At 40.7% G+C, this 26,755-nt stretch overlaps 2 protein-coding genes across 4 annotated transcripts in view; one reads left to right on the top strand and one right to left on the bottom strand.

Moving 5' to 3' along the window:
• Fur2 (furin-like protease 2) overlaps window positions 1-26,755 on the bottom strand; it is a 61,224-nt gene that overhangs the window by 1,022 nt on the left and 33,447 nt on the right. For 2 of the 3 annotated variants that reach the window (XM_046630171.2, XM_046630170.2), the window contains exons 3-15: window positions 6,215-6,319; window positions 5,334-5,534; window positions 4,782-5,076; window positions 4,515-4,687; window positions 3,766-4,431; window positions 3,476-3,692; window positions 2,430-2,829; window positions 2,100-2,287; window positions 1,612-1,860; window positions 1,008-1,479; window positions 685-884; window positions 307-588; window positions 22-209 (exon numbers count right to left, since the gene is read on the bottom strand). In XM_046630171.2, the coding sequence (XP_046486127.1) occupies window positions 22-209; window positions 307-588; window positions 685-884; window positions 1,008-1,479; window positions 1,612-1,860; window positions 2,100-2,287; window positions 2,430-2,829; window positions 3,476-3,692; window positions 3,766-4,431; window positions 4,515-4,687; window positions 4,782-5,076; window positions 5,334-5,534; window positions 6,215-6,319 (3,636 nt within the window). The remainder of the gene's footprint in view (window positions 1-21; window positions 210-306; window positions 589-684; window positions 885-1,007; window positions 1,480-1,611; window positions 1,861-2,099; window positions 2,288-2,429; window positions 2,830-3,475; window positions 3,693-3,765; window positions 4,432-4,514; window positions 4,688-4,781; window positions 5,077-5,333; window positions 5,535-6,214; window positions 6,320-26,755) is intronic. The other variant, XM_046630172.1, reaches the window with a different exon arrangement.
• Window positions 17,728-19,291, top strand: LOC124220842 (cytochrome b5-like). Its single transcript, XM_046630177.2, has 4 exons — window positions 17,728-18,163; window positions 18,509-18,637; window positions 18,722-18,771; window positions 19,057-19,291. Exons 1-4 carry the CDS (start codon window positions 18,050-18,052, stop codon window positions 19,127-19,129), a joined length of 366 nt encoding a protein of 121 aa, XP_046486133.1. The 5' UTR covers window positions 17,728-18,049; the 3' UTR covers window positions 19,130-19,291.

The raw sequence follows: 26,755 nt of genomic DNA, 5'->3' as shown, positions 1-26,755 counted from the left end.
TCGTAGAAAATCATGACTAACCTGAAGAGCGACAAATATCGCGGCAAACAAAGCGATTGAGGCAACGCAAATAGCAACTGCAAACGCAGTGGCTGCTGTTACAGCTAATGATGCAGAATCCTCGGTTCTGCCAAAGCTATCTGAAACCCCCTGACCTCCGTCTCGGGAAACTGTCCGCTTTCCAGCTGGAGAGCTATTCCGGCAACCACCTGGATCAGGAAATGTTGACATGGTAAGTGAGATACAAAATAATGTTGAGGTTCATCAAACATCTCACTATCAGAATCAAGCATAAGTTTAACCCACCCGTTGCTGGATTACATATACAACAGTCTTGATCCTCGGCATTATTGATACCAGCTGGACAGCAAGGGACGCATTGATTGTTCAGTTTGTCGATGTGCAACGGAGCAGCGCATGACAAGCAACTAAACTTTCCCGGTCCCGTACATCTCTGACAGCTTGAGTCACAGCTTTTGCAGAGTTGCGTCACCGAGTCGTAATATTGGCTACTGAGACATTCTATGCAAAGGCCCCCATCCAGCATTGAGTGAGCAGGACACGAGGTACACCCTAGCGGCCCTTCGGCTGAAACCAATTTGACATTAGAATGACGTTAAGAGTCCAAACGAATATAGGTTCCCCGTGAGTAATGGACTAGATAATGATCTCATATTTTATCACCTCTACATGTTTTGCAGTAATGATGACACTTCTGACATCCAAAGCTGGTCCTAAAGAATCCTTCGGGACATTCCGGATGACATTCTCCTGCAGCCAATTGCCAGCCTCTCGGACAGGTTACACACTGATCTCTCCTGGGTCCAGAACAAGTCCTGCAGGACATGTGACACTTTGCGCATTGTCCACGATCGCTGTAATATCTGTAAAAGCAATATTATGCTAATTCCTCACTCATAAAAGCAATATTGTAGATTGTCTTAAGGCCTTATCAAATTAGTGTCCGCGACATATGGTGCGTGAGGTTAATTCATTTCGCGACTCACCCGTCAGCACAGGAAGATCTACACTCGCCACTCTGCAGCTGAAGTCCATCATTGCAAGTGGTACAGTTCAATCTGGACGTGCAGGTCCTGCATGTATGAAGGCAGGGTAGACAAAGAGGTTTGCCAGCTGGCTGGGCGACGGAATAGTAACCGTCCTCGCATTGAGCGACACATTTTTGACCCTGCAGAAGCAGTGCCTCTTGGCAGGAGACGCAGGAGTCACGGGTGGGTCCGGCGCAAGTCTCGCATGTCGAGTGGCATCTCTTGCACCGTCCGTTTTCGTAATATTCAGTACTGTCGCACCGCGTACGACTCGCTGGGGCGCAGAAACTGTTGGCGTTCAAGTTCCAGTCACGGATGCAAGTGGTGCAACCGGAGGATGTGCACGTCAAACATCCCGTGGGACACTGAACACACTCTCGCCTTTTCTTATCAGGGCTAAATCCCGTTGGACAAGAAGCCAGGCACGTACCTATTGGTGTGAAAATTGATCTTATAGTTAGAAAGATGCTGCAACTACTAACTGGGACCCTAACAAGTTGTTGAAGTAAAAGTGAGGTGAATAATTTGACTACAGAAACGAAATGAATATTTGAAAGTTTACCTTCGGAAAAATAGAGTCCAGGCCGACAACCGATGCACTGAGTTTCACCGGTGCCATTGCAAGTTTCACAGGATACATGACAGGCTTCGCAGTTATAATCCATCGTTTCGTACGTGTTTTTAGGACAGGCAGCGTAGCACGTGTTTTCGTGCAAGACTAAGTGGTGTTCGCACGCAGTGCAATGATCCGAACGATTTTGGCAGCTAGCACAGTTTGCCTCGCATGGTATGCACGTTCCGTTTTCTAAATCTGAGGTTCGGTATTGTGTTTTAATGACAATTATGCTGATCTGGCTGCATTCCATTATAGTATGAATTTTTAATTAAAAATTTTTGACGCTATGGAAAGTGTAAGTGCAAGGTTAAAGTTGAGCGTGCTAACGAGGTTTATCGGTTCGAGAATTTATGAAAGATTTAACCCAAACTAAATGAAGAACTCGAAAAAACACTTTCCACGAGTTGACCGATTTTGATCCCTTTCAAACCTACTCTCATAATATCCCTCGGGGCACTGTTGCAGGCAGACAGCAAGATCCGTGACCAGAAGATGAGCCGGAGCACAGGAAAGACAAGAGTCCTGTCCCGCGCCGGCGCAGTTTTCACAGCTTTCGTGACAGGGCCAGCAAAGTCCGCCCTGATTTGGAAAGCTCCTTGGAGGGCATCGACTAACGCAGGTGCTGAAACGGCAAGATTCGCAGAACTTTTCAATGAGGGAGTCAAGAGCAATTGTAAAGAGGTTGAAAAATCGGGCGATCAAAGCACGCCCGAGAGTGGTATCAGGGTTGGGAGGAAGGATGGGCCTAGAGAATTTCAACTCACTTATCAAGTCTGTAGTTTTTGCATGCAATGCAATGCGTCGGCCCATCACCGTAGCAACCCTGCGAGTCACACTGTGGATCGCATCTTTGATTTACAAAGCGATCACTGTTTGACGCGACATCATTTGGCAATTGGTTAGTCAGTATTGACGCAGCAGAGCCATCGAGGCTAGCCACGGACTCCTGAACATTCGAAGCAGATCCTGTGAAGGCACCCTGGTAGGTCTGAAACGCAGATACGCCAAAGAAGTCGGAATTGTAGAAGCCCTGGGGCAGGTGGGTTTGTGAGAAGGGGGATAGTATTGAGGGGTTCGCTTGTACCGGATTAAACTGCTGCGTCCGAATCCTAATCGGGTTGGTAGCCGTTCCGTAAAAGATAAGCTGCCATTTCTTCAGTATTCCTGTAACATCGTTAAATGCCCTAATTCAAAAGGTGGGTATATTGCGATTGATACGGAAGCCAAGACGGACAAAGACGACAAAATTAAAATTTTAGATCATATATGGCTTCAGGCAAGGTTCGGTCGCCCGGCATGCATACGCAGGATGACATAGCTGAAAGATGAAACGAAACAAGTACTCGATCAAAACTGTCATAAACGTATCCAACTTGAAACAAGTCATGCGATGATAACACCATATGGTCGAACCTACAAAAGTGAAAAAGCTCAGTGAAGTACAAATGAAAGAAACGTGGAACAATGACACTGTGCAACAAAATAAGATGTCTCGTAAACTACTGACTGACCTTCAAGTTTTACTCAATTTTATTCAACAAGCCGGTTGTTAAACTGTTTCTCTCCTTGAGTAATGTATGAAATAATGTTTGCCGAAATATATTGACGATAGAAAACTTGGTCAAGAATATCTTGAAGAATCAAACAGCTTGATACGCTAGATCTGAACTTTTGTTGCTCAGTGAAATGCTGCAGAACAAAACAACAAGGCCATGGAATGAAAAATTCATATAAAAAAAAAAGAAGTGCACAAAGTATATAAAAACTATGTGCAGTAAAAATGTTCGTAACTACAGTATGCGTGACTTGCCTGGGGTGTTGACGTGGCGATTACCCGCGTTAATGATCTGTAGGGTCCAGCGTCCGTCAGCCTTTTCGCCCCAGAAATGAACGCTGAGGAAAGGCCAGTCGTCGAAGTTTGAGCTGAGAACGTCTCTGGGTCTTTCAAAAAGTAGAGTGGACGTAGTGCCCATTGGGGAGGTTAAAAGTAGCCGCAAATTACCACGAGGGAAAAATCTCAGCGACACCTAAGGTGAACGAAATTTTAGTGTCCATTGGTAATTCCATAACGGAGAAGAAATGAAGAAGAGATAGTCGTACCTTGCACTGAACGTGTTCAAGGAAGCGAACTTCGTTCAAAGTACCCGCGCACCCACTGACATCCATGTGAACATTGAGCGTGTATCCTGGGGTGGGATCGATCGATCTTTCTTCGTTGATTTCCTGCGACTTGCATATATGTTGTGGTGGCACATTTGTCCATTGCTCGGCAAGGCTGACCATGGCCCCGGCGTCCATTAGGCCGTATCCAAATTTGTGAGATACTTTTCTTTTAACGCCGTTCAAAATCCAGCCCGGTTCTTTTTCGAGGGGTCCAGACCTCGATGAAAGTACCACGAGGTACTGCATGTCCCGCCATGTCAGGCTAGGGTTGGCTTCCAGAGCCAGAGCCGCGATACCCGCGGCTAGGGGAGCGGATGCTGAAGTACCCGTATGTTCAACCGTGCATATGTGATCAGGACGAAGTTTCGCGTCCATGTCTACAGTCGCTACGCTCTTGTCGTTTCCGGGTGTACCGGAAGAGTAAGTTGACGCCAGCGTCGAGCTACACTCCTCAAGGTACCACGGTTTGTAACCACCTTGCGTGGCGCTTGATATCGACAATGTAAAAATGCTGTTCGTGTAACCGTCGCAGTTGCAAGAGTCCGTATGACGTCCACCGTTACCCGACGCCCAGACGAAGATCGAACCCTTTCCCCTGCGACCCTGAAACGGAGAGTAACAGTGGTCAGCTCTGACTGTAGCTGGTACATTCATTTGCCGACAAGAAATGAAATCAGTAAACTCACGCTGGTGACGCCATAGATGAAGGCACGTCTGGCCAATGGTCCCGGACCATCGACTGTTTTACCATCATCTTCGGGCCCCCAGGATGCGCTGTAGATGTCAATGTGCTCGGGGTTCAACCCCAATGCTCTGGCTTCCACGGCGTCATTAACAGGTCCGTCCAGCATTCGAACACCTCGAGTAGTAAAATTTCGTATAAGCTTCCAATAATTCGTCAAAATAATTAGTATTGACGTGATAAGAACATTTGGACACATTTATGAAGTTACCTCCAATGCTAGAGTTGTAGGCAACACCGACACCGCAGTAATTATTGAAAGCTATAGCAGCAACCTCTCCAGCACATCTGGTGCCGTGTTTGTTGTCGCCATTGTCTCTTGGCATAGGATCATCGTCGTTATCGTTTATGTCTATGCTAGCCTCGTGATCGTAGTTATAAGCGAGATCAGGATGATTCGTCTGAATACCATCGTCAAGGATTGAGACAACGACGCCTTTACCAGTGTATCCTTTCTGCCATGCTGGTCCGATGTTCATATCGTAGCCATCCTTGGCTCCGCCGTTCTAGGAATCAGTACAGAACTGGATATTGGCTCAGTTATTGATCCCTTGCGTTAGTAATGATAGACGAAATAGGTTCAAAATTTCTAATATTCAAGCATGCATTAAGAGCTCTCGGTTACGGTAGTTAACGGACAGTCGATGGAGAAATTTTTATGCTGAGGTATACCAAGTAGGTAAAAGTGCTTCGTATAGATTAATCGGGTGAACGGCACTCATTTAAAGTGGGTGAAAACGCGTCGATCATTCATGATACTAACCAAGTACCACTGCTCTTTGAAAAGTGGATCTGTGAAAAGGCTTTGAAAAGCAACCCCGCGATTTTTTTGCTGATGATACTGTTGTTTTTGCCTGGGGTTGTAGTCATCAGAAAACGTTGGATAGTCGCTAAAACTGAACGAGGGTCCGCTGAAGTCTCTCTTCTTTCTTTTTCTTTCATGCTGTTGCTGAACCCAATGTACCTGAAACACCAAGCCTTTGCGTAATTCCTTAATAGCTTTGCTGGGCTTTCTTGCGAATGGTTACACTGGGTTCGTCTCTAAACGAGTTCTGCAGCACCAGTTTTTAGGCTTATGTCGCAGTAGTTGACTTCGTCCAATCTAAATATGGGTGGAAATATACTTTTAAGCTGGGAAAACGTGAGATATCCTTACGGGTGAATTGGTACCCCCTAACGCATAGATAATGCTAAATTGCTATAAGTAAAAAATGCAGGGTACGATTTTGCGCCATAGTTGAGGGGTTGTTTCTGTAAGAGTAACTCCAAAATTCCTTCCTTCAACCATTCTCATTTGATCCCAAAGGTCAGGATTCTTTCAATAACGTCAATCTACTGTTTCCTATTTGACCGCACCTTTCCGCATACCGCAAAAACTGATATAAAGAGAGTAGTTCTATTGTTATATTAATCAAGTGTTTCATATTTGCAAACATCTACGTATTCATTAATTAAAATGAGTTTACCACTAATGTAGCTTATAATCATCTTACAAAAGCGGATTCGCATTCAATGAAATCGTTTATATGTAAAGTAACTGTTCTCTTACCATTGTAATATCGCAGTTGAAATAGAATTCCGATTTTTTTCAAGCTTGTTTCTCAATCGTTTAGATAACCGATATGTCTAAAAACGTTTACTCACCTGCGGCTCATTTTTTAGTGCTTCATGATGAGGATCGCTTGTTGCCACCGACCGTTTGTGGACGTGTTTGTGCGAGAAGAGGTAGTAGCCTTTCAGAGAGCCGACCTGAAAAGTAATCAAGATGCGATTAAAACCACACTCGTCTTGGCAACTCGGCCAAGCATGTTCAACAGAATATTACGCAAAACTAGTTCTACATGAATGTTCTTGTGTATGAAACTATTGTGACGCAAATGCATAACTGGCAATCAGTGCGACTTTATTACTATACGAACGCAACAATGATGTCGTAAGCCTATTAATAATAATTGTTGGATACCGTATAAACGAGCCAGGGGAATGAAAACCGTCTCAGGTTTTTGTCCTGCTGATTGGCAGCGAGGATAGGAAAAAATGTAGCTAGTATATGACATCACTTAGTTAATCCAAGCAGTGAAATTTTGTTCCCTTATTCGCAACATTAATGATTATTTTGTTCGTAGAATAATTCTCAAGGCATCCCTGATTCCGCAAGGTTTTCGCGTATACCTCTTCGTTACCAAGGAGAAGTAGAATACTGAGATGAAACATGTAATCTTACTGGAGGAAGTCTGAAATTGTTTTACTAAAGGCTCAGACGTGACGTCGAAGATTCAACACAGGATTCATGCCATTATCTCGAAAACCTTAAGGTGCAAAACTATAGATCCTGAAGTGATCGTGTGCCACAACGAAAATGTGTTACTGGCGGGAACATCTCGAATTATCAAAATATACGCATTGCGAAGAATTTTTGGAGAATGATTCAGTCCTTATCTAATTTCTCGAGTTTAACACGGTGTTGGTTGTTACACTAAGCGGACTGTAAACGTTCGGAAAGGTTACAGCAAAGCGTATTCCTGAATAAAAATGATGATTTCTGTAGCCTGCTTGGTCTACTGAATATCTAAGTCCTTTTTTACATCCTTCTCGACGGCCAAGTCTTTTGGGATGCTGAGCACGTAGTCTATAGAATTACGTGCCGATTTTTTCTTCTCTACACGAACAAGACAAAGCGAATTGGAAGACATCAAATAGCTCGTAAGACGAGGTAACCATACCATTCGCGATTCTAGAATTACAAATCATCAACCAAAGGTCGGTTCTCGTTTGACAGGATGTGATTTTTACGAACATGTCCCTAAGTTGTCGAAGCTTTCAAAAATTCAGTATGTAACCAATGGTATATGGTACATTCATTCGGTTCATGTGACAAATAAGGTGTCATTAGCCGACGCCAGGTCATGGTTATCGCTGGCGATCGTGGAAATGACGAGTTTACGCGGTAAAATCAATAGCAGATCGACAGTCGCCGGATTTTTTTCTTTTTTTCACTTATGTCAGAGTATGTAGCGTTCTCTCAGAACTATCACCTAGATCCTTGACTCTTTTTTACACGTTTGTTTGAATGTCATCTTTCTGTAATTCAACTTTGAGCTTTTTTACGTCAAAGCAACACCCACTATACGAATACTGAGGCATTTGCATAATGACGTACTTCAATTGTTCGTCAACTTTCTAATGAAAATGAAGTAATGTTTGAACACACCTGTCACGAGCAGTGTTAATTAGTTTTCAAACAATAAGGCACGTGTCGTCCTGTCAAGGTGATTCCCACCTTTCATAGGCGACGTATAGATGCAGGGTTAACTTGGTCGTAAAGTGGAATTACCAGCATCAAAACGTAAAGGCACGTAAACCTAGTTCGGCTGGGTTCGCGAGATCGTGTGGTTATTCAAGCATCAATCTGACCCACGAAAGCAGCAAAAACCTGTACTCTCTAAAATAAAAATGCCTGGTCTGAATCAGTTGTTTTAGAATTGGGTCATAACCCCAGTTAGTACAAGAAAGATCTCATTGGCAAAAATTCCCATGTCAGCATATTGATTCACCCGTCGTGTAAAAGACGTTCAAATAAAAATTTTATCATAAAGTTGACCAATGGGAATTTGAATATACGCTCGTCACCGTAGTGTGATTAATTTTGGTGCGCAGAAGCGTCCACGAAATGTGATACCTCATATGCCGTGTACTCGTCAGCACAAATTCTGTCCCACCTGATTTCCCTTGATGGGGTTTATGATGTATAAATTTTCGTGGAAACGGTTAGGACCATCTGGTTGACAACGGGCGATATTATTTGCACAGCGGTCGACGGTGTTCAACAGATGTGAAGGAAAATATTCGAGGACGGAAATTGTCGGATGCTGTTCTTCACTGCGTACTATGTACAAACTACAACTTCAATCCCAGTATGGAGTCTTGCGTGTTAGTGAAAATACGTTATTTGTTCGTTATCGAAAACCACTTTATTACGCTTTTGATGGAATGATTATTTTCGGTGAGATCGAAAAGAGATTTCATACTGCCCCCGTACCATTGAAATGCAAGATTAGACGATGTATCGTCTTTTACAGCTTGACATATTAGTTTATAGGACTGTGAGACATACCTTATCGTAGACACGCGGGGATGAAGATGAATACAATGCGGGTAGTTCATTCTTGGAAAATATCGGATAGGCTGGTCTGTTGTCACAATATCAAAAATGATTTGCAAATGCATTAACTTGTTCTACTGGCATCGATTTGCGCACAAGTCTGAATTGGATTCGAGATTAAATTGCTTTCCGATAAATTGGCTGTTTACCCACAAGGTTTAATATACGAGCGCAAACTCTACAATGCGCAACTGGCACAGCTTGACATGGTTCTGAGAACTGATTGCTCCCATGAATGTGCCGCAACAACGATATTAATTCCGCAACGTGACAAGAATTATTGCTGGCTTGGGTTTTCAATTTTATTACCATCGAGCGAAGCATAATAAATTTACAATCTCCTTATCACTATCCGAAGAAAGACCAAGAAAGCGCACTTGCGGTAAACACAGAGTCGAATTTACTGCCTCTGGCATGTTCGTTCAATCAAAGGAAATTTAAGGGAGCCGTCTTTAGCGTTCTTTCCAAGAACTATGTAATTTCCTGCCAATTCAAGTTTTCCTGATAACCAGGCAGGAAATTTCAGTCAAGAAACTTCTGTGTAAAAGTAAGTATGAATATCAAAGTAGTGTATAATGGATCCAAAAAATGCTCGTACCATAAAGTTGAAGAACAGCACTGACCGAGTCTCAGACTAATGATTCTCAGTCCAACATCAACTCCAGTTCACGAGATACTACATCTCTGAGTAATCCATCGTATACGGGTGACAAACTTTTCTGCGTTTTTCAACTCTGCTCAAAATTTGATATCACTCTGATCTAATTGTACGTGCATCTACTGATTTTATTTGGCGTTGAAGGAACATCATTAATTTCGTATATTTCATGTTGGTTGTCACATTACTTGACGTAGGTATATTTGATATCCCGTAGAAATTGTACAAAGGGGGATATTAAATCAGAGTATAACATGTGCCATGTAGTCGAGTGAAACCTTCTTGTCGATATTTCTCGTTAAGTTGTGAATTGAACTCCGACACGGGTCCCGTACCAACCGTTGATCGGATGGTTGCGAAATTGATGGGTTCGAGTAACTTTGAATATAAGCATTGATATAATAATCAAAATGGCAAAACTCGCAAGAAATAAGGAGGTATGTTGTTGAAACTTCTAACGGGAGTGACTTGGGGTGTTTATCGAGTAAAAAGCACTCTTCGCGTTGCCCCGTGGGGACAGTAAAACAAAAATAGTTCCCAAAACCACGATTGTTCGCTTCGACATAAGTATGTCCCAAGGTACCAGCGATAAGGCTGTACACGTTCTGAATCCGGGGAAAAGTAACATATCCCAAAGATTCTCTGGTCGGTGTTTTTCGATCAGATGACTTTTGTCTCGGGCCCTACGTATGATAACCGAACGTTTTAGGGCGCTACGAACCGAGAACTTTCCGGTGAATTAACGACGTCACGATCATGATCGATCATCTTGTCCGTCGATTTGATAAGGTCCTTCGTGAAATTGGTGCAGTTGTAAATTCATAATTGTTCCGATGCGTCGAAATAATTAAACAGATTAAAGAACCGAGGACCTTTCATTAACAATACTGTTTGAGGGTGGTCGAACTTCGATCACAAAGTGCAACTCGGTTGAAACTCTCGTAAGAGGTGATTACGTCACTGATTCCAGAACTGGGTGAGATCTAACTTAACTGCAATTAAATTATTTTTCACATTCCATACAGTCCAAGCTACTTGATGGAAAGATCCATCATTACCTTTCCATCTAATTCCACACGTACATTATGAAAATCCGATTCAAGCAAACAGTACACTGTAACCAAATCAACTTGAAGGCAGTCAAGCGTTATTTACTAGTAAACGAACAAATAGATCGATCCCTCGGGTAAGGGCCAGTTATGTGTTGAACGGGACATCAACAAACAACCCTTTTTATACAAGTGATAGCCATTCAACTCCGTACTATTAGTTTAACGTTCGTAGTGGTTGGTTGTCGCGTAACTACTGAGGATCCCAAAAGAAATCCAATCATATATAGAATCTGCCGAAAGGATCTCGAGTTTGTATTACGAGAGCAGTCTGCCTGTTGGAAAACGGAAAGTCAACATTAGAATCTGCTACACACGGGTGACCGGGGAAAGAAAATGAGATTTCTTCTCACACATGCATGTACACATACTGGTGAGATGTGTCTACAATTCTGTTTCTTTGTGTTTTTCTATTTCTTTCCACCGTGCTTTCAGCGGGCAATTTACGATTCACTGACCATTTCTCTTCGAGTCTAGCAGTTTGAGATTCTGACCATTATTCAGACTAAAAAATACATCTTATCTCGTTAACGGCTGGTTCTAGTTATCAAACTCGAAAGCGAGTCCAAGCCATCCGATCACTTTTATCATAAAATTAATATCATCTGACCGTCATTCAAACCCACCAAACGTATCTACCTGGTGATCTCTTATTCCGTACGAATCAGAGAGTAACAGAATAGAATATACGTACGACGATAAAAACGCCGTAACAACTTTGCCAATACATTATTTATAAGCGGACGTCTTGAAGTTCTGTGGCGAGAGAGACAGAGATAAATTTAATTATTTTGTTTTAACGTTCTCGCTTATTTTCCCGAACGGATCAGGCTAATCTGACTGAATGGTCGTAAATCTGGTAGCGAAACTTAAAATTTGCTGTACGGCAATAATCCTACCACGGGAAACATTTCAGCCGTTTTATTGGAAATCGTTGAAGAAAAGTGCGGAGGAATGTAGAGAAAAAATCAAATACGACCACTGTCAGGCAGATGGACGCGATCTGTATAATAGTTTCGAAGGAAGAATGACGCGACAGCTATTACTTGGTGTTTCAAGTGCCTTGCATACCAACAGAACGAGACAGTGCGAAGATATAATTGATTTACTAATAACTTAAAGAGATCATTGACTCTGTACAATCGAATTAACGACGAATTTACCGTTAGGTAATCGTTTCTTTATGAGTTAGAACTGCTATTAACGATACGACGTTTTGGTTGTGCTCTGAAGACTGCGCTTTGTTTGCTCACCGTCGGATTTACCTCGCAACTTCAGGAAATTCGATTGGTGCATGGGCACGTATATTTTATGTACACATGTTTATCGAATGGTAAAAAATCACCGGGTAAAATAAATCCAAAACAATAGAAAGAACTGACGAGCTTGTTGAGCATGCTGCAGGGTTTATGTTTATTTACCGTGCGTCGATCCACTGGTATTCACTTTCGTATTCCAAGCACACAAATCTGCAGGTAGATGTGGCGCCTGATAAGCTGCAGACTGAGCGAATATAACAACGTAGTTATTCTCAAGAGAAAATCGATGATCCCTATCTCGTCAATTGGAGTTGCTCGGAGCTGTGACATTATACATACCAATGCGGATAATTCGCACGGTCAATCATTCCTCGACATTCGAAGTATGTCTCAACGATATAAGAGCGTTTCCTCGTCGTAAGATAGGATAGATATTCATTATCTACCGGCTCAATCACGGATTATACTAATGTTTTATTTTTTTAACAGATAGTTGCAAACTAGTCGAAAGCTTTTCGTCTTTCGATTCAACGTTTAGGTTATTTCGCCAGTGTCATACCGCGTCGAATACGATGCTTCTGATGTTTAAAGAAGCTCGTTGGAAGAACAATCCCATCACTGCAGATTGCAGCGCTCGGAATTAACCCACATTTGTATGCAAGCGCATCGTCCCGCCGAGTGTTTACCCAAAATGACATGCGCTCCTTCCATTTTATTCGCAATTTCGACCCGACTGGTCCATGAAAAGTAGAGTCAAATGGCCAAGTTTGTAGGGCAGAATAACCAAAGGCGATTTTGCAGAACTAGATTCATAGCAGCACTTCTCGCAGTTGGTTCTTTCGCACGCCCCGTATCTGGATCAAATTAGTCGCAGTCTGCATAATTCGTTCCTAGTTTGACGCAGTCACCGAAGTTCAAGATGAGTAATAAATGGAATACCACATCACGGGTGTCTGAACCTCAAAATAAGCGAGATTGTGAATAAATAAACTTCTTCTTTTGACGGAAGTTTTACGAAAATATATTCGAATGTCACGGGCGGCTCTAGCTTTCGATTATTCAAATTCGCCCGCGGCTCTCCTTATCGGTCGCTCATCATCACGTAGCTGTAGGTCCTTTTTATAGCGAAGTAAAATACGTGAAATGCATCTCGGATTTCTGCGCGTATAATATACGATCAGCTAATGGCGCTCGAGAAACGGAAGTATAACCAGTATATCTATTCTTCTTCGAGGACTCTCTTCGTCCGGTACGAAATAAAACCTCCGCGGAATTAAAAACTTGTATTCGAATCGGGTATCGACATACGATAAATATTGAATTTATTGGTATGTGTTAAAAATGTTAATTCGTTTCCATCCCGCCAAACTAGGGCAGGTTCTTTTACCCGTTATTGATGGTCTGGAATTCCTAGGTCTTATAACTAGATGTGTTTGGTTGGTAGGTCGAGGGCTACGGTAATCCGTCAATGTCTATTGGGCTCTTGGGCGATATTTCCCGGCAGGATTCTTCTACGTAACCGAAGCTCGTCTCAACCGATGAATCTACATTTCGGAGTTATACGCTAGGGGATACAATTTTACGTTACATCACCTGCGCACGGAGATCGTTCACACCGGGGTGTCTTGTTTGCCTCGACATGTTGAGCCCAAACTGGAAGGGATGGTGAATTGTTAGTCGGTAACGTCACGATTAATCATTTGCCACGTCGAGCAGACGACGGCGAATACGTGGCGATTTTCGTTCAGTTGTTGCGGTATATATATTTCAGGTTTTAAACTTTCAACGATCGACACAGATTTAGGCTGGTAACATTCCGAAAAATATTCGGGTCACGGTTGAAACGCGTTAGAAATTCATCGAATTATGCAAAATCGGAAGAATTAGATAGTGGCCGATGATTTACATGATTTTCGATAAGAATCCAGTTTCTTTCCGCAAACCATTTTCAATATTTTAGCAACAGCAACGGTCATCGAAGTTTTGACTTATTGTTAGGATTCTTTAGCAGTATCTAATACTACGTTACACTCGCGCTGTTCGACGGTCAAGTCAGAGCAAGTAATACGGTCGAAATCGTTCATAAAAAAAAAAAAAAAAAAAGAGAGAAATTAGTAAAATCCATTTCTGGACGTTGTTTGGCAAGTAGACAGAACGGCTGCTAATCAACGAAATACGTCTACGGTATGAAAATTCTGATTTTTAAAATCATCGATAAATCTGTATTCAGCCGGTGCAGATTTTCATCGCTGGGTCGAGGAAGAAAGAACAGCACGTTCATTAAAACGGTATAAGCGATGTCGGCGGGTTTCCGACTAGTTAGATAAGTGAAAGGTAGTATGACAGTGACATAAGGCGTTGTAACTCGGGTATTATTTTATGAGTATATTATATATATAGCTTTATGGACGTTCTTCAAATCTGCAAACGGAAAGACCTACACACGATGTATCTCGTCCTTTCTTCGTTTGATGTTTTACGGTGTTGCTAAAATCATTAGCCTACTTTGCGAGAGATAAATTAATAAATGTTTCCAGTATAAACACACTACTAGAGTTAAGTAACGTTGAATTATTAATAATCGGTCAAAACCTACAAGTGAAATCGTCAAGACTGTACAGTCACGTGGAAAAATTGAATTCAGATATCACTGTACGTGTTTCATTCATCGCATAACGTTCCTGCGGAATTAACGTGAGAAAGTTGAAACAATATTACCATTCGTACATCAATTAAACCGATAACTTGGTAAAAGTGAAAGTACACAAGATTCATAAATTTGGAAGAGTACCAATAGCAAATCAAAGTATCGGTCTATCGTGACTTCCGTCCAACTCCCGCATGATTTCTGTGCGTCACTTTCAAAAAGGGCTGCATCAACATTTGCGAATATCCCGAATGTTATCCGATTCTAACAAACTGCTGTTCAAAAAACTTCTGTATAGATACGAACATGGAGCCAACGACAGAGAGAACGTTTCATTCATCTGGCAAAACTCGACTCGTACCGCGACACGGAGAGACACTGTTGATGAGATCCCAAGTAAGTTACTTGCCAATAATATTGCTTTGTGTCGCCCGAGTCGAAACCATCTGGGCCACCAATAAACCATAATTAACCGGCCACCAATAAACCGTATCTCTGATCTGAAACCGGATTCAAACTTAGTGGGGTGCTTGTATGCATGTGCGTCTAATATGCTTATGGAAATGGTTAGAAGTTATAAGTTACAATTACTACCTTAGATTCCGAGTTCAAGAACTATACGTGTATGTATATGTTAGACTGGAGCATTCTGCTGCGGTTTCTAGACCGTCATTGTGGCTATATCGAGTAAACGTATCTGTACACACACATGCGCGCACACATATAAACACAAGACCGATGTGTACAAAAACAGTTTGTCATAACTATTGGAAAAGTTATTCCTGAGTGCAGGGCATTTGTGACGGGTATGCAATTTCGTACGTGCAGGTCATGGAAACCGAGTATTTTCTACCCGGGAAACTATTTCGAGAGACCCCCTCTTCTTTAACGATCCGTGATAAAAATAAGGGAGTTTTTGGAATATGTAATTTTCGGTTGCGAGCTTCGCCGCCTACCTACTATTCTACCAATGTACCTACTTTTCGATAACCCACGCGAGTTTGACACCTATTCTCGTGTTACGTTACTTTAGCGTAGAATGATTTATTGATATTTTAATACGCGGTTATTCTTGCCCAATTAACCGCATTGCCACGAGGCGGCGGATTACCGAATCAGTTTCTTTCCTTGATGACAAAACTGTAGAAATGCGACGACCACGAAAGAATAATCGCTGGTGCTTGATGGCTGATGATATGCTATCAAGTCAAGCGATCACTCCGGACGAGGGTTGCAAATAATGCATTACTTTTTTAATTACATTAGTGTTTTCATTAAAACATCAAATTTAACGATGTAGTGGAAATAATTTCCATTGAAACATTAATTTTAATGATTTAACGGAAATTATTCCCATTAAAACATTAAATTTTACGATTACTACATCATTAAATTTAATGTTGTAATGGAAATTATTTCCATTATGAATTGAAAAAGTAATGGTTAATGCATTACTTTGTCACTAAAAAATTTGCAACCCTGATCCGGACTGACGAAGAGATTCAAAAGTAAGTGATAAACCGTTACGACCATCTACGAATTTACATAGAAAAGTACGAAAGTAATTTTACAGCCTTTCGGATATTCCAAGAATTATTTATCTCAGTCAAAACAGGTGTAACGAATTCTCCGACCTATTACTCGTTACTGCACATAGTAACTGAAATTGTAGTAAAGTAAACAGGTATACCTGGCAGAAAACCGTTCAAGTTCATAATCGTTGCCCGTCTTGCGCAAATTATATTCCGTATAACTTGTTCACATGCGTATAAAAATCACAACCTAGTGAATATTGCGGATTGAGCTTTTAGCTAGTGGTTAAAACCTGATTATACCGTAAGAGCGAACCTCTGCGTCTTATACGCAACTTGTCCGAACGCATAAGGCGAAATTTATGAACTGGAGGGGGTGAGGATTCATCGTACATGACTAATTTGATCATAGGGATGGACATTTGACTATGCAGAAGTACCGTTGACGTAGGTTACATTCATATGCATATCGGTGTGTTTCTTACGCTGTCGCAATCGTCAGTGGCCTAGCTCAAACTTTTTGCCTCACAGTTTCTTTGAATCATGGATCTCGGCAACGTGTATTATTATACATATATGATAGGCGTCTTATAACGTGAACAAGTATTCTGCTACAAAAAGCAAAGCAAAAAAAGTATTACGCTACCGTCACTGTTGTCCGTCCATCGAGTAGACGTATAATACGTAGACACATATATTATTATATGTATATGTACCGCATACGAAGACGAGGTCAACGATCCTCAGAAGTCTGCGGCATGCTTTGCTTCCGGTATTTCAATAATGACAAATCATTGTTAATCAGATAAACCCGTGCAGTATCGTTTCAATTCCCATACGCGAGTGACGTAGTATCCCATATTTGTACACGCTTTTGTAAACACTTCGTGACGAAAGTTAATTGTGATTTGATTCGTCGAACATTATCTTTGAGAGAGACGGACCGATGCAACGTGATTAAGAAGAATAGACTACATATCTAGACTACATGCGCGAAATCAAATAGTCTTTGCATTTGAGATTTTCATACCGGATCTAAATGCAGCCTGTGAATTGAATGACGAGAAGGGAATTACCGGCTTTTCACTGTCGACGATTAGAGAAGTGATTGGACATTCGACGTCAGCGTTTCAGCGCCTGCAGGTATGTACGCGTTGCGAATGAATATTGTTCCCTCCCTGCTGACATTTCGCGTCATGAAATACATCGAGTGTTGAGAGAAACTGTTTTGCCGAACTCGATCCGGGACCTGAATTCAATGAGTTCGAAATATAACAAATAAAGGCTGTTTCGCAGAACTATATAATTAGTGTTTGGCGGAATAATGCAAAGAGGCGATAACGCGAGATTGTCGGTAACGAATTAGTCATATTAATGAGATCACATGCAGGAATACACGCTCGTTAAACGAACCACATGCCTGATAAATACACTCGTTTGATTCAAAGAATTTCCGTTTACGCGCAAGTCCCGTATGCAGCGTTAATTCTCTCTTTGGATATAAAATGATAAATAAATCATCATCGACATATTCAGAAAAGTGTTGCGATTTCATTCTCGTTCATCGAATGGTACGGTAAATAATTTCATCAGACAAATTAACCCCGATAAATCGATATTTCACAACTTGAATGACACGTAGTGGAGAACCTGTCCGGCAGAAGAGTAATCGCTTAGTCGTATAAGCGCGATAAATATGTTAAAGCGTGTGTAAATATCGCGTAATAGTAACCTTGAATGACAGCTTGAGAGAGAACTCTGTACTAAATCGTCCAAGGGCTCCGTGCATGCATGGATGTAGATCTGGAGCGTAACGGAGAATAACACCAGCATACAAATACAAGTAGTATGAATCGAACAGAAACGCGCTACACTTGCGTATGAATAGTGTGGGTGGCTGATTGTGAGCATGAGTCGGAATGATTTTTAGAGAAGAGAAGGGGAACATCTTAAAGAGGGGGAAGCCGGTAAGAAATTCTTGACAGTTGGTCGTGAGCGGTAAGTGAGGCAACAACGGACGTCAAAGTAACGATTACAAAGATTGCTATATTCCTTGGATTGTAGATTATAGAACATATACCCAGATATTACCCCCCCACGGATAGGAAGAAAATGGCTGGAAACGGCGTATTCACGCTGAAAGAAGTTAACGATCATCGGGGAAGAGAGTCGTGCTGGATTGTCGTCGACGGGAAAGTCTACGACGTTACCAAGTACTTGGACCAGGTATGTGGCAAAGCTTCCTGTTAATCCATACAAGAATCTGCATCGGTACTCGGCTATCCCTGAATGGGGGGGGGGGGGGGGGGGGGATAGGAGAATTACAATCTACCGTACGAAAGTTTGTTGCTCGAGTCGAACGCAACCTTTGCAAAAGAATGAGTTGTAAAACGTTTGATTTATCTGTCTCTAGCGAACTTTGGAACTATACTATATCCAAAGCGATTTCATTTCACATCGCGGTGATGATTATTGAACTTTATAGATATATAACACCGCAGTAAGCGACACTGTCTGTGCCTCGAGCTATGACGGGTTTACGTTGTCGTGACGTCATTGATCGTTCCACAGCATCCAGGCGGAGATGAGGAGATTCTGAACGAATCTGGAACCGACGCTACGAAGGCTTTCGCTGAGGTCGGACATTCCAGCGACGCTAAGGAAATATTGGGAACACTGTTGATCGGACATTTGCATCGAGTAATTTGTGAAAAATTATATTTCGATTCGATCGGTACTGTAACTTGTCGTCAATTTTGAATCTGTTTTGCTTTTCTTTTTCAGGACGATGTCAAGGCATCCGCCTGGAAGAACTACTCAGTACCTTGGTCAAGGTATAATACACGACTCACTACCAGTTACAATCTCTCGATTACTCCACGTTGCTGATTTCATAAAAATCAACGAACACGCAGACATTTTGCTCCCCCTTTTTCCATTCGCTCTCTATCTCTCTCTGCCGCAACATCGTTAAAACTCGGTCAACGAATACATTATAACATTAAATTTACCGGATAACGTGTGGGCAGCAAGGACTGCTAATATTGTGACTATAACGTTATAGCAGTAACGAAAACTCTGAGGAGCATGGTTAATCACCCGTTTCACACCCATTTCAGAATCGCTGTGGTGGCTGCTGTTCCAGTAGCCGCCATCCTGGTCGCTTCGTTTGTTCATTTCAACCGAAAGTGAGAAGACGAGTTCATCATTCCGCGTCAAGGCATTCAACGATATTCAATCCACCAAAGATCCTGTCGTTTCGAACTCGCGATCGAATGAAATAATGTTAGCGATAATTTGCTACACGTCAAATTCGCTGTCCTGTAATAAATATTCAGCCAATAAACGTTATAATATTCTATAATAATCTGCGCCACACAAGCCGACAAAAATTCACTGGACCGAAAATTATTTGACGCAATTATAACGAGGATGAAATTCATGTTATACCGTACTGCCTGAAATAATTTTCGTAAATTGTGCGGGAATGGATTATTTTCTCGTAGGCTTCGAATCTATCTTATTAAAAGAAAGAACCCCCCCCCCAAAAAAAGGAGTTTTCAATATCATTATAAAAAAGTGTTATCGCAGTAACTCTGTAACACCGATCAAGAGGGGTTTACACCTTGGTCTCACGGTCAGACTCGAGTACCTTACTCGATAAATTTCGATTGTTTAAAAAGTTGCAACGCGGTCGCAACGTAATACGTATCTGTGCAGATATTTGTCAAGTAACAAGCTTGTCACACCCGAAGTGTTCGATTGTCACGAAACTGTATAACACACTTCCCAAATCAATAATGAAGATAACCATACCGATAGTTTGAGTGGTTCGGAGTTGACGCGTTTGCATCGAGTTACGTACGTCGACGAGCTATCGCCGCTACCGAGTTTCCGGCGGTAATGAGAATTTTGCACACACGATCAAAACGGCACTGATGATGAGATTTCTAGTAAAACAGACGGTTTCGGTTTCGGATTAAAACAAGCGTGAATGTGTTTAATTCTATGCGACGGGTGTGCTTGCAAGCTTATAAATGTGTGCGGTAGGCGTGTATCGCAGTATTATAAACAGTGTGGTACAACCCACGTATGCGTCGTCGATATGAAGCAAAGCTTCGTGTAAAGAGCGTGACATTAATGACATGCTAACGGTATGCTAATAATATCATCTTGATTATGTGTGGCGCGATAAAATCTCTCGCAACATTAAACGCATTCAAATTTCCCCCTTTAAAAATTCAAAGCCCTGAACACTTCCAGCGAGAATAAATGGTCGTAAATTCATCGTCCGTTACGGACTCGATTCTCTTTTGGATATTTCACAAGCAGGTAGGTATCCCGAATAAATGAGTATAAATGTGACTAGTCATTGCGATTTTACGCGTAGGTATGTTATATTGAAACTGAGTACAGGCGATTGAATGTGTTGATTTGCTTGTTAACTTTCGAACAATGACATTGAAAATCGCCGCGTTTTAGGTTGTATTTCAACTACTTGAAATCAACTTACAAAGAACATTTGTATCGAAAAAGGTGGACCGTTCTAGATTCCTATAAAACAAGAATCTGCTTTAAAGCCAGCAAAGTGACAAGTATTAAGCGAGTCGAGTTATTTCTGCAGGAGAGAATTTCCGGCAATTGAAATTCATGACGGTAAAAACTGTGCGTTTAATGAGCACGAGAGATAAATGATGCGACAAAATGATGAGGCTGAAATTAGTAACGTCATTGTAATGATTTACGTTTCGAAAAAATCGTTATTTCACAATTACAGGAATGTCTAAAACGCAGTAAATCACAATATCGCAAAACGGATTCACACTTTGAAAACTTGACTACTTCAAAGTCGATACGAACTTGACAAACGCTAATCCTCCATCTCCCCCTCCCCTTCAAATGTTTCGTTACGTTATCGTCACTAACTTCAGCCTCATAAAAAAATTTGAATACCATAAATTACTGCATGTAGCGGAAATCGCAAAATGATGAAAGAACTGTGTGAGAGTTACGTAAGCATGCATTAAACGTACATGCTTGTTGAATAACGAGAATATATTTGGCAATTTTTTTTTTTTTAGACATTTCATTCAACGCGAGTTATCGGCAAATACCGGTATTATTTTAAAAAACACACCGAAACCCCGTATGGATTTCGTAATGAGCTGACGCTCGACGATAAACGTACATTCGGAACAGGAAGTACATTATATAAATATCCCTACCGGTAATCTTTTATCGTGAACTTGTCCTCGGATAAAAATCTATGCCCAGTTCGTACGATTCCGATCATTTTGATTCCACGAGCTGATTAACAAATTTGGAACACATACATCAGTAATCGAATTTAATCGTTTTAATATACGAATAATTTACGACATCGAATTGCTTATCGGTAAGGTGAAATATATTTTACATCATTCAAATTAGGCGATTATTGATGGACAGTTTAAACCGTTGCGTACGCAATTTTATATACATAGGTTGTACATATTATATATACAAACTTATACTTTCACATTCTGCCGTGATGAGGCTATTATTATTTTTTTTTTTTAGCGTACCAGCGTAGCGATGATGTGTGTAATAACGATGCACAAAAACTGTTCGTCAAATATTACCTCAGTTTCATCCCGCGTTTTGAGAAAAACTATTCGCCGAGCCGGTACCGAGAACTCCGGTAGCGAGTTTCTCGCCGTAATACGAACGGCGAGCGAAAATGCAAATAGCTGTCTAAAACAATTACTCGGTGAATTTTCCAGCCTGTTTCTCGTTCCTCGAAGCTGTTACAGGTCTAAATAACTAATTACTCCGCAGATTCCTGCTGCCGAATAATCCTGACAACATCGCTGAGGATGATACAGCCGAATACAGCGGAATATATTCAGCTATTCAACTTTCCACTTCGACCAACATGCAGGTTCAAATCTGCATATATTGTGTAGAGGTCGTATTTTCCAATGCTCGTCCAACTATACTACGTATTTTCAAATGTGTTTTCAACAGTTTCGTTAAACGTGTCCGACACGTATCGAGCATAGAGCGAAAACAATAAAAAGAAGAAGCAACTGCTGCTGCTGCTGCTGCCAACACTCAATATCTCGTCAGCAATCCTCCCCAATTAACGTGACTGAACGATCAGATGCATAATTAATTATTCTTCGTCGATATATCGTCAGAATAATATTCTCGTCTCACGGTTGCGCAGGTTATAGTTGTATAGTTGACCAACTCGTTGGAAACACAATTTGCTTGATTGCACAATCCTCGCATCAAACCGCGTTGGCGTTTCCACTATACAACGCAACAAATGTATCAGACACCCATCATATTGTTATCAGCTTCGTAATCGATTAACCATCCCCTCGGCGTGTTCGGCATATAATAATAACAATGATAATAATAATAACAACAACAACAACAACAACAACAATAATAATATCCTCATCCCTCGCTTCACGCGCTGCGTTCTATCAACAGCAAATTGGGTCGAGACACGGCATATGACGGGAACAATACTGTAAGTAACTCGCATAACAAAATGAAGAAAGTAAAAATCTGCAATTCGCGAAATTGTTCTCGGTCACTTCGTCTTTCCTCTTTGTTTTTCGCTCGTGTCTTACGTTACGGAGCAACGAGACACCTTGCGTTCCATTACCGTGAATGCAAATGCCAACCGCTTTCTTCGGGTTCTTTCACACCGAGGAGTAGGGTATTCAGGATGCGACACTCGGATTTTCACGTTGAAATACATTTCAATTCAGTCGTATCCAAAGTGGAACACCCTGTTCTTAACCGCCAAAGTATATGCACAGCGTGTGCAAGATCATGAATTGATGAGATGAATGAAATATGTCAAGGTGAAATGACGCGCGGTAACTGAACGATTATACCTGAGGTGAATGGTGCGGGCAGAGCAAAGACGACGATTATAGGCCGTGAATTCACAGGCACATGTCGTAGGTAAGGACCGTTGAAAGGGCAAGACGAAGACGAAGAAGATGATCGTTTCCCGTAGAAGAATAAAAGATGACCAGTTACCGGGTGAACAGGACTCTCGTCGAACGTTACACCTCGAGATATATAAATTTTTCTGCACGACTTTCACTGACTATACGTATGTATGTAATAGCGCACGCAGCTCGTTTCGGCTCCGCAAGGCGAGAAAGTATCCGAATCACTTCGAGTAATGTTTGGCTAGTCGAAACCGATCGTTTCGTGCACTATTATAGTAGAGAATAAATCGAGGTAGGTAAATCCTGCGAACATCGCCTTGAGTATCGTCATTTTGGCAAATACGTGTTACCGAATGGTGTATAATTGACCTGTGCATAAGTTTAATCACCTGCCAGTTGCCGGCTGCGTTAATTAATTAAGTACTTGTTCATGATTCTCGTGACTTGACGCCATGTGTGCGAATGTCTTTTGAAACTAGATGAAAATGAAACTTCGACTTTCAATGTTACAACGATGGTTTTCACTCGATTAGTTTCTAACAATAATAACTTACATTGCATCGCAATAATTAATCTCTAGTACCGAAAACTTATATATTAGTATACTATCAGAGACAGCAAAAAACCGCAAAAAAATATGTTGAAAAATTCTCTAAATGTACAAATAAAAAATAAATAAAAATGAATATAAAATAGGTGGTAAGAATACTTACCACTATGACTCAAAGTGTTGAGCAACGTTGCAATTAATCGTCAACATTGTAATTTTGGCGCAATAATGTGATGCAAATTCAAGTTAAAATGTCAATTTAGTGCTTCGAGATTATGACCGGTGGTAATTCGACCGTGAATGGTTGGAGGTAAGCAAAAAAAAAAAGTAAAAAATAAAGAACACTGTGAACAAACACCGTCGAAAATCTAATCCGCTGTACGATCAGCCGTTTGATGTATTGTACACGTAACGTACGTTTTTTCTTTGACATTTCATTATTATCGTTAGACGATTTTTCACACACACCTGCCAAACTTGCTAAACGATAAGCAAGGACAGAACACGTCACCTCCTGGTGTAAATAAATATGGCGAGACGGATTAGCGTGATAAAACGTGCTGGATACACAAATGCGCCAATTAGCGAATATCGCTGATCCAAGGACCACCGGGTATACTTTCTACAACTATAACGGCAAACGTTTGATCGACAAGTAGGAGTCTGTATTATATACGAGTCATCAGCGCGATGCAATGACCAGAAAATCGTCACGTTGACAATTTCATTGATATTAATGAATACTTTCGAAAAAGGCTTTTGTAAAATTGTGTAGCTAACGTGTCGTTTCAAAGAATACTCGATTGAAATTTTTTTCCTCACCAACATGTTAGCTGATTGTCGTTTAACGAAAACACTTGAGGTATCAATGAATGATGTACAGGTTGAACGGCAACTTCCGTTTAACAGTCGACATTTTACTACAGCGTAAGAATGAAATTATACGAACCGTGCGTTCGTTGCGTACGGTAGTAATTTAATAATATTTCGAAATCACGTAACGTTGAACCAAAATTTTTTTTGGGAGTGGAGTAAAAGGCGGATCCAGGTCTCGGATAATTATTTTTTTGAGTATATTGAGTATTTAAACAATGCACGTTCCAGTCTCGCTTGTTATTCTACGGGAAATAGATGTTTTCTGGAATTTATCATCGTCTCGAAAAAATGGGTCAAGAATAAACCTCGAATTGCGAAATTACATTGCAATGCTTTTTGCGTAATCCAGATTATAAGAGAAACGACTCGAAAGCTTCGTCAGGTAAATTCGATGATCGAGCAAATCTGATAAATTGGATTCTGTAATAAATTAATCAATGTCTTCGAGCTCCGAGCGGCCAAGTGAAATTTAATACGTAAAACCGTACAGGATTAAAATTCCACCGCGCCGGGAAACTCTTGATGCGAATTAGAATAACCCGCAGCTTTTACAAAGATTAATTGTTTACGGGGTATTAAATTTGACAAGTATGCCTAAGAAAAAATCACGTCTTTACTGCAATTGGATTGAAACAGAGAGCGTTAAAAAATTGGATTAAAAATTACAAGACAGGTCGGATTTGGGATTCGCATCAATTGGCTTTTTAATATATAAATCTCCGCTTTCACTTGTTTTATAAAATTGAACAAAAGTGCCGTGGCATTTGGTCTGAACTTAATCGCGAGCGACTAAACCTGGCCTTTCACCTGCCGCTACACCTTCACAGGAACTTGCGCTTTTATTAAATATAATCCGTAAGTTTCTCGCAATGAAATTGAACGAACGTACGTGTAGGAAAATTTCCTAAAACACAAAAAAAAAAATATGAAGGACTCGAATCTCGTGTACGGAATATCATAGAAAGAAGAAATTTTGCTGACAAGCATATAGTGAATTAAAAAGTGATGCAGTGTGCTTTCATAAAATGAAGGTGAATATATATGTTACGACTGTGTTAAAGCTAAAAGATAATTTAAGGTGTATAGGAAGGCGCAGCTGATAACTGATTGAAATTCAGATTTGCCTGCAGGCGCGTCTAATCAAGCGGTTAAAACAAGTTTCGTAAATGTATTTTATGTGACAGTCTAGAAATTTCACACAAAGGCATTCCACGTTCACCGGCTAATCTTTCGAAGATTCTTATAGTTTCCAACTCGAACGCAACATAGCGAGAATTGTTCGGAGGATCGACGTTATAGCCGTGTGGAGAAATTTAATAACAGAATTCAACTGTGAATATAACTTTCACGCTGGCGTGAGAGGATTCATCTTTGCATCTGTGCGTATGGATAGGAATTATGCTGTGTCTGTGACATATAATACAGTTTGTGCATCACTGATCGATGCTATCCGTCCCCAGTTTTCATTATACAATCCACGCGATTCTCCTAATTTTTTTTCTTTCTCTTTTTTTTTAATTGGCAGACAACGATGTGTATTATTTTTACATCAATTAACGGGAAAAATCTATAACACATACAATTATCTGCAGTCTAATCGAAATATTCATAAGTTATGTGCACGTAGCCAATTAAAATATATATATATATATATATATATATATTTAACTAATTTATACGATTTGTTTAGTACCGTGAAAAGAAACGTAGGGTTAGTTTAGATATTCGTTGTTTAAGCTCGTTAACATACGTGTGGTTACAAAAGGCGGGATAACTTACGAAGCGGTGTATTATATTCACAGCAAGAAATCGCAAGATAATTTATATATATATGTATATATACAATGCGTGGAATTTATTGTACGGTAAAAGTGTTTTCTCACTCACCGATAACGAATATTTACGATTGCAAGGGCAATTAACTTCTTTATTATCCGTGATCGTTTACAAAGGCATACTCCACTACACGTACTCTGTAGCACGAACCTTGAAACAATAGTTTTTTAAAAATTCAATACATATAATACACTGCGCCGAATGTATTTCATTCAAATTTTCGCATAAAAGATTTCGTGCATGCTAAACCTCGCCACAAGTTTTAGGTATGGATATATATATATATATATAAATATTTCATACGGTAAATCTGAATTATTTGCCTTGTACGCTTATATACAAGGAACGCGAAAAATGTATTTCATATAAAAGTTGCGCTGTTCAAGAAAAGGACACGCAGGGATTGACACGTGTAGAATTTCAACGAGAAATAACCCACCGTTCTACAAGAATAATAAAGAGAACCGTCGTATCGTGCCTCGATCGATTTATAGTCATAATACCTATACACACAATTGCAAACAGTGCAAATCGAAACTTGCAATATAACTTCGTTGTCGCATTACGTTGTTATTCTGATCGTGAGAAAGTCTACAAAAG

Source organism: Neodiprion pinetum, chromosome 6, assembly GCF_021155775.2.
Source record: "Neodiprion pinetum isolate iyNeoPine1 chromosome 6, iyNeoPine1.2, whole genome shotgun sequence".
NCBI classification, from domain to species: Eukaryota; Metazoa; Arthropoda; class Insecta; order Hymenoptera; family Diprionidae; genus Neodiprion; species Neodiprion pinetum.
This window is presented reverse-complemented; position numbering and strand designations above follow the sequence as displayed.